The sequence below is a fragment of the Phaethon lepturus genome, unplaced genomic scaffold (genome assembly GCF_000687285.1).
Source record: "Phaethon lepturus isolate BGI_N335 unplaced genomic scaffold, ASM68728v1 scaffold15960, whole genome shotgun sequence".
NCBI lineage: Eukaryota > Metazoa > Chordata > Aves > Phaethontiformes > Phaethontidae > Phaethon > Phaethon lepturus.
Genome location: NW_010512734.1, coordinates 9,927 through 18,428, shown reverse-complemented (window position 1 = coordinate 18,428; position 8,502 = coordinate 9,927). Strand labels below are relative to the sequence as shown.

Sequence of the window (8,502 nt, the reverse complement as noted above, 5' to 3'; positions counted from 1 at the left end):
CACTGAAGCAGGGTGTTTGCTTATGCTGAAGGCTAAACTTTATCTTAGCAGAGGCCTCAGTGTATCCTGAGTACAAGCTGAAGGCATACTTTCTTTGGAAAACAGCAGTGGTGACATTGGGATACTTCTCCCATCTTTTTTTGCTTATTTTGGGGACCCCCAAGTATTCGAGGAATGGGCATGGAGTTAGTAATTCACCCTGTTAATATTTAATTGTCTGTAGCGTGTTTACTCTGAAGCTTGTAGGTGTAAACTACTCTCTGCAGTTCTTTTACACAGTGGTAACTTCAAAAGCTTAAATTGCTTTGTCTTGGAACTATGCAAGAATTTGTAGAACTTAGTACTACTGATAGTAACTTAAAACACTCAGGGGGCAGAGGAGACTGACTCAGACTTTCAAGTGTAAACTCCCGATGTTAGCTCAGACTTGAATAAATGCATCTCTAGGTAATAAAATCTCTTTACAGCTTCTAATTTGGTCACTTACATGTGATTAAGTGTGTTTGCAATGAATTATTCTAAGCATTCCAGAAGTGAGAAGACTTTATTTAAATTACTAGCTTTCTCAAGCTGTAAACTAAACACAAGCTTCCTAAATGATTGTGTAATGGCATGCTACTGCTAATGTTACAGGTCGTTAGACTTGAGACAGTTTTTTCCAGAAAACTGAAATCAACTTTCAGAGCAGCTGTACTCTATCTTCCTCTACCTGAATCAAAAGTTTCTCTTAGTCACTTTCTGTTTGTATATATGCATACATTTTATAAAATGTGTATGCATTTCTATAAAATAAAAAAAACAGTATTTATTGAAGATGGGTAGCGAAATTCCTCTGAGTTCTAGATCTGCATGAATTTAAAAGGCTTCTGATGTATTTTGAATATTCAGTTGCATGTGCGGGTTACTGAAATGTGCTTCTGTAGTATAGCAATTTCATATTGCTTACATGTACTAACCAGTTGGATTGTTTGATCAGGACATCAAGCCGATGAGGGACCAGATTGTCCGGGTGAAGAGATACGAGAAGGTTCCTCTGATCCTAGTGGGGAATAAAGTGGATCTGGAGTCGGAGAGGGAGGTCTTGTCTGCAGAAGGCAGAGCCCTGGCTCAGGAGTGGGGCTGTCCCTTCATGGAGACCTCAGCCAAGAGCAAAACAATGGTGGATGAACTGTTTGCTGAGATCGTCAGGCAAATGAACTATGCCTCCCTGCCTGAAAAACAAGATCAGTGTTGTACAACTTGCATCGTCCAGTGAGAGAAATTAAGAAAAACCTCAATCATGGCCATACAGAGCAGGTTGGTGGAACAGTCATAACTAATTGAGGTGCATAAGCATGCTGTTTAAGTAAGCAGATAAATTGTGATAGGGAGTCTGAAAAACAATAGTCTCACCTGGAAGTAGCTTTCTTCCAAAAAGATGGAAGCTTCGTTTTGTTGCATATGATTGCTTGAGTCATATGGACTTCTTGTGTTACTTCAGTAGGGCTAGTCAGGGAACACTGCATTTACTTTCAGCAATTTCACAGCAAGACAAAGTATGATCTCATCTGCACCTATTTTGACTGTCAGTGCTGTATTTGACATTACATTATCCTTAATCATGTTTTGTGATGTTGCAGTGGGTTTCTTCATTGGTTGTAGTTGGTATTTGAATTATTTTCAAGTAATGGGAATTACCTTGGAGTTCAGTGGCATTATTGTGACCAAGTTTCCCAATAGTTTTGCTGAGAAGACCTTGAGCTTGTTTAAAAAAACTAAAAAATTCTATGGTACAGAAACTGAATGTGCTTAGAGTACAATTCTGCCTTGTCAGTGGAGTAAGTTTAAAAGAGAACCACCCTGAGTTGTGAGCAGTTCTTGAAGCCCACATGTACTAGCCAAGGACTTGCGCAAAGTGCTCTTCATCTAAAATCTCCAGTGCAGAGAACACACTATAAAATGGCTTCCCAGTGCACGACTCTGTCCCTTCCCCATGATTCATAAGAGGTGTGGCAAGAGCGCAGTGTTCAGAGGGGCCTCCATAAAGCTTCCCCTGTCTTGGGTATTGCTTTGATTTTTACTTTTTTCCGCAAGGGTAGCTGCTCTTGGCCCTTCACACACGTGATGGTCTTTTTCAGTACCTTTTTGACATGATTGTGTAAATGGATCTGCTGTTCCCCTGCACGCAGCAGCACTGTTGTTCCTGTGCGAGGTGGTTCTGGAACCCCCACTGCTCTTGTTTTGCCTTGTAGCTGTTACAGGTCTGGTTTCACCATCAGTTTGAATCCGTGTTACTGAAAAGGGCTCTTCTGTGTCGTTGGTACACTCTGCATGCAGCCAGCTGGGCCATCAGACATTCAGTTGTCTGTTGGACCTATCTTGGCAAACAACTTGATGTGTTCTCTGAGGGCAAGTGCAGGGATGAGGGAGTACATGAAAATTCAAGGGAAGGAACTGCTCCTCTTGACAGCTGCACTGATTGAGGCTTAGGTTCTGACTGCCATGTTAGTAACTCTTGCTTGAGTCAAAGGAGCTTTTTGTGTCTGAGTGACAAAAGGGAAAATAGGTTATTAGTGGCAGCTTTGGACTGTGTATCCTCTTTGGTCTTGAGTACAAGGTCAGAGAGTGAAGTCTCAAAGCTTGTCTTTCAGATTGTTATCAAGTACTTTGTGAATGTAAAACTGTAGATACTTGTGACCCTAGCACTGTCATACTAAAGATAATACGTGATGTTTTTATCTCCAGTTCTGTGAACTAAAGAAAGGCTGCTGTCACCATGTGAAAGGTGTGTTTAAGTTCAAGATTTGCTTGCTGAAAGGTGAGCAAACTGCTTGTATTGGAGCAGGGAAAAATACAAATAAAGTCTTTCCTTGTACACTAATCTCTAACACATGCAGAGCCTTATAGAGTTATAGGAAAGAGTAAATCAAAGGAATTACTGCTTTTTTTAACAGAGTGCTGCAGGGTTAATATCTTGAATCCCCTACAGTAATGCGATGTTTCAGCTATTTCTAAGGCAGCTTCACAAATAAGAGTACGTGGACTTGAAATATCATGCCAAAGGTTATGGCAGTCCCCTGGGTTACTAGTGGTTCATTTTGTGCAGGTTGCTGTCTTCAACTTTGGCAAAATCAGTCCCTTTATCCATGAAATTTATACTTCCAGAATTGGTTACTTCTAAGTGAGTCGTCTTTGTAATCTGGCTGCTTCTGGATTTAACATTAAGTATCAAGTTTAATCTTAAAAGTGAAATTGAGGCAGAGGGCAGGGCCGTATGTTATTCCTTTGAATCATAACTTATGCCTAGATTTGATGAGTTTCCTAAGCCTGCTCTTGCTTCAGAAGAAGCCTCTGTATTCTTGTGTCTTTGTGATCTCTTGAGATAGAGGATCCTAAGCTTTTGTAATGCAGATTGCCTCTCCTTTATTCTGCCTAGCTCATAGTGTCACATCAAGCCTCTAGCAGCAAAATACTTCGCTTCTAGGAGATGCTGCTTGTGCCCAATGTAGTCTTGTCACCTGTGCCAAACAAGCAAGTCTTTCTTTCCTAAGCAGCTTCTTATTCAGTCCAGAACTCACCATGTCTGGAACCTCTTTTCTTATTACTTGTCCTGGCTCTTCACAGGCTTCATGCTCCATATCTTTCATTTCAGCCTGAACACTTTTGGGATATTTTCTTCTTCCTGGCTCCCACCTCTGTCCTTGTTGTTTGAGTAGGTGTAAGGATCTCATTAAGTTTATGATAAGCCTTTGCTGCCTGATAATTTCTGTCTGATGTGCAGGGGAGCTGCTGATGGTGTCTTGTGATAGCTATAACCAGCTTTATAATTCCTGGGCTTATCTGTGATCCAGGGAACAATTGCTGCTTCTCAAACATCTGCTTTAGCAGTGACCCCTCCTAGGTAAAGTGAAACTGAGGAAGAGGAACCAGCTGTCTGAAAACCTACGTGTAGGAAGTGGGCTTGAACTATAGCTTTGTCCTAGCATAATCTTCATTGTCTCTGAGTTCTGTGACCTGTCTGTGTCCAGGAGGAGTCTTAGGTCTGGATCAGTTAGTTCAGAATGAAGTATGTAGAAACAGTTTGTGTCTCTACAGTTCTGATGGAGGGGAGGGATGGGAGGTGGAGTATATGCTGGACCTGGTTTTATCTAAGGCTGTTTCAGTGTCAGTTTTAACTAGTAGGTACTACTTACCTCTTTTTGGTACTGATACCCCAACCTGTCTGTCAAGTATGATGTTGTGTAGGTTCTTTCACAACATTTTTGAGTAGCATTTGCTTAAGTTACTGTTCCAGTCAGCCACCTCGGCTGAAATGAAGGATGGAATGTAACTACATAATCAGGATAACCCGTAGTTCCTTTTAAAAATGTGTGTTGTTCTTGCATCCTGTTTTCCCCACCCTCCCCTTTCCTGCTTCTGCAGTGGTCTTCTGTCATTTCATTATTGCATTCAGAGATGTGAGATTTCCAGTAGCTGCTCTCTGTTCCTTGTTCTAGTACTTCTCTTGAATTTTTAGTATGTCAGTGTTTCGTATTTTAAATCTTCTTTAAAATATGGCACTTGTTACACTGCTGGTGCATTAAAGGTTTTCTGTAGAGGTACTAATTGGATTGGGAACACCTTAATATTGGGGTGAAAAACTGATGTTGATTAGTGATTTCTGTCCCCTCCATTCATGACTAACTGATACTAGCAAGTGCTGAAGGAAGAGTACTCTGCTCTAGGGATAAAAACTGAAAGCATTCAGTTCTGTCTTCTGGTCTGTGTGTCTATGCAACTTGGACAAATTTATCCTACTGTGTTGCCTAACATCCCCCTCTCCTGCCTGCTCGCAGAAGAGAATAGAGAGTGCTATAGAAATTTCATGGGCGAGTGAAGCCAGATAAGGTACTATATGGTGCTAATTGTAGTAACTAAACACAAGTTAAACGGCAAGATGACAAATCTGAATGGGGAGGTCTCTAACCTGCAAAGACAGGGATGCTGAAAGAGCATGTGGTGGAAAGGAAAATGCCATTGCTTGTTTTCTCTGTTCTTACTATTCCCAGCAATTCTTTGCTAGCCACAGCACTGGATGCTGGATTTAGCTGAAGTTTTGGGATGGAGCTGCAGTGTAAGTAGTTTGCCTTTCCTGTGCTCTAAGCAAAGATAAAACACCTATTAAACAGGTCTAATCCATCCCTGCTAGAAGCTAAGCATTAGTTTGCTCTTTGGGCAGTACAGGGACCCTCCCCATCTAAAACTCGTGGACCAGTAACAGTGTTCGGGGGACACATGCTCACCAGACTGGGTAACAGTTACTGTTAGTTGGAAAACAAAGAAGCAAGCAAGCAAAACCTAACTGTTTGATCTTGTCAGCACAGGAGTACTGCTCCTGAATGTTGGGGGTGAGCAGTTGTTAGGCAAGAAGGGGGACCCTGACTATGTTAGAGCATTCTCTAGCAACAACCTGTTAATCGAGAGCAGATCAAAAGCTGAAAAGAAACAGTACAGTAGGAAACATAAGGCCCCAACTCCTATGGAAAAAATGACTTCAAGAATAGAGAAGACTCATCAAAATCCCTGAAAAGCCAAGTGTCAAGCTTCTGTGAAGTGCATGTGTGTGCATATGAAGGACACACTTTGAGCTTTGACTGAGGCTTTTAGAGTACCTCTGCAGATCTTATGAAGTGCAAGCAAGTTATCAGAAATACAAAGATTTATTGGTCACATTGGTAACACTACTTACACTTGTGTGCTTGATTGAGAACAGTGGCATACAGTTCTGTCCCTGCTGAGGCTGTCTGATGAATCCTAAGGGTTTATTTTTATAGTAGGAGTTTAGAGGATCTGAATGCTGAGAACTCAGATGTCAAAACTGGATTAGTTGGCTCATCTACCTGTCCCCAGAACTTGTGCAAAATGCCATTGGTTCGTGTTGCTGGGTGATGTAGTGCCTCCTCAACACCAGTGCAAAGCCTAGTGTATGTAGGAGAATGTAAATTTCGTAGCTGTTTCAGGTCTTTAGTAGCAATTCAGTATCCCAGGGGCAGCTGATACGAAGTTCACAGCGGTAAGTTGTTACCTGCTTGCCTCTTGTATTATCAGAATTAGAAGAGGAGAACTTCAAGGATGCTGCTGTGTAAAGCAGTGCTTCAGAGCCCAGTATGGAAAACTAGCTGTTTTGCACTGTGGGAGAAGCTGAGTTCACTTTGAATGTGTATTGAATATGGCTTTCATTAGTTATTTTGTTTAAATTGCAGATAAAACTCAGAGGAAACTTGCACAGATGCTGCTTTGGAGAACTTTCAGCCCAGGTTGCAGAGCTGAGCCTTGGTAAACCTGTCTCTATTACAGCACATTGCCATACATCTAAGTGCATAAGGTTGGTGGCCTCCAGGATCCACACACCTTAATCAAAATGCTTAGCATGTTTACCATACATTTAAAAATCTGTTCTTTATCTATCAGTCCTTTTATAGCTTTCTAAGTTCATATAATGGCTAATATGCAAGAGTTCATTTTTAATATTTTAATTGATTTCTTTAATCAATTTCTGAACTTGTATTTATTAAATACTTAAACTCAGTATTACCTACTCAATGCCTTTTAAAAGAAGAGAGTTTTAATGGAGAATAAATTGAGCCTTAAACAAATGGTTACTTCTGTATATTACCTCGCATCAGTGCTTATTTCTATTTGCAAAGTTTTCTCCTACAATGTAGTTGGTCATTCTTTGAGACTTCTTGTTTACGTGTGACAGTGTCATGAAAAGATACTGAAGGCACCTCTTGTATGGATGTAGTATCCCTTTTCTTGGCAAATGCAGCTGTGATCTTGTGTTTGTAACTGGTCTGATTTGACAATAGGGTTTACTTGGAATGACATGTAAAGTCTCCAGCTGATGTTTCTTTTCTTGCAATCGTGGGTTTCTTAAACTCGTTTAATCAAAAATGACAATTGTAGCATTGCAAAATGGCAGCACGCACTTCCTTCTACTGAGTTTCTGAACTTGCTTGTTTACAAATAGCTTCTTTATGCCTTTGAAAAGGGATAATGTATCCTTCAAAATGGGCTGTATGCCTAGTCAGTCAGCTCAGCTTTGCCTGGCACATTAAAGAGACATCTAGTAGACCTCTGCACATGTAAATCTAATGCAAATAAGATCACTTTACATTTTATAGTTCCTAATATTTGTCTTTCTGAATAATATTTTAAAGCAATATTTGTTAAAGTTTTTCTTGCACTGTCACAAATTGCTTTTTAGTTGTTGTTTTTTTTCCCAATAAACAAGTTTAATATTAGAGACAAGTTGGTGTAACAAGGGGAAAAGCACCAGGTTTCAGTGATACTAACTGCAAGTGTGCTTTAAACAGCCATTGCCTTCCTTATTGTTTACCTGATCAACATTTTCTCTGAATACTTGAAAATTTTAACAATAACACAGGTATAAAGAGCAGAATGAAATTGTACAAAGAACAGATGAAATCTTTTTGTTCAGTTTTATTAACATGTTGCATACATGAGAGCTTTTTCTAGCAGTGGTTTAAAATGTGTAATTTTTTTTGCAGAAATTTAATAACTGCAGCTCACCTACTGCACCAAAGTTCTAGGTTTTTAGGAGCCCAGCTTTAGTCATTTGAACATGCTTCTAGAAATGTACATTTTTTCCCTGTAATAGCTAAATAACTTTGAGAAAAGCTCCAGTAAAAGCAGTGATGGATATATGAGGTTAAGCAGTTTAAAACTCACGAATTGTATTATGGATGATGGCATTTAAAAGAATAAAAGATCACCGGTACAGTATCTCAACATTAATGTCTTTTATTGGTAATACTGCAGGCTGACTTTACAGTGTTAGCAGAAATAAAGATTCTGAGTCTACATTCAGTGTTGAATTTGAATCCTGAAAAGAAGAGTGCACCAGGTTTTCTGCTTGGGTATTGAAACACCTGATTTTTTTTTTCCTGTCGTGTTGCTTGAATTTTCCCCCCCCCCCTCTGTTTGTACAAACTTTATAAACAGGCTGAGGCTAATATTTAGGTTTGCACTTTAATATCAGAATTAAACCAAACCTTGTATTCAAAGTAGTTTTTTTTTTTAAAGTGGTGGTTGTTGATCTTTTTTGTAGGTTGTAAGGAATTAATAGGAAATAAAAGTAATTCATAAAGATCTTAGTTTTCCTTTGTCTAAGGGGGAAAAAGTTGGTTAATATTAATCAGTGGTTCATTCCTATGGGTAGTTATCAAACCAGTGTTCATTTTCATTGACCTCAGCGCAAAAAAAAAAAAAAAATTTAAAAAAACTTGAACTAGCTTAGAGTGACAGGACGGGGAAAACGAGAGATGGTTTCTTCAGCACACTTTGGGGGGAAAAAGGGACCAAAAGTTATTTTAGGCTTCCTCAATAGATTGCATGTGAAGTTGCTTATTAGAGTAAGAGGCTAATAATAAATGCAATATGTATTGTCTTTACTATGGCATCTGTTTAGGAGTTGTTCAAATCACTGCAGTAGGGCTCTACAAATAAAAATGTAACCTAACA

The 8,502-nt window shown here is 39.5% G+C and overlaps 1 protein-coding gene across 1 annotated transcript; it reads left to right on the top strand.

Moving 5' to 3' along the window:
* Window positions 1-976: 976 nt before the first annotated feature.
* Window positions 977-8,263, top strand: RAP2C (RAP2C, member of RAS oncogene family; the record flags this gene model as incomplete). Its single annotated transcript, XM_010288005.1, has 2 exons — window positions 977-1,296; window positions 6,222-8,263. A coding segment is annotated over one exon (279 nt), but the record flags the coding sequence as incomplete, so codon positions are not given.
* Window positions 8,264-8,502: the final 239 nt, after the last annotated feature.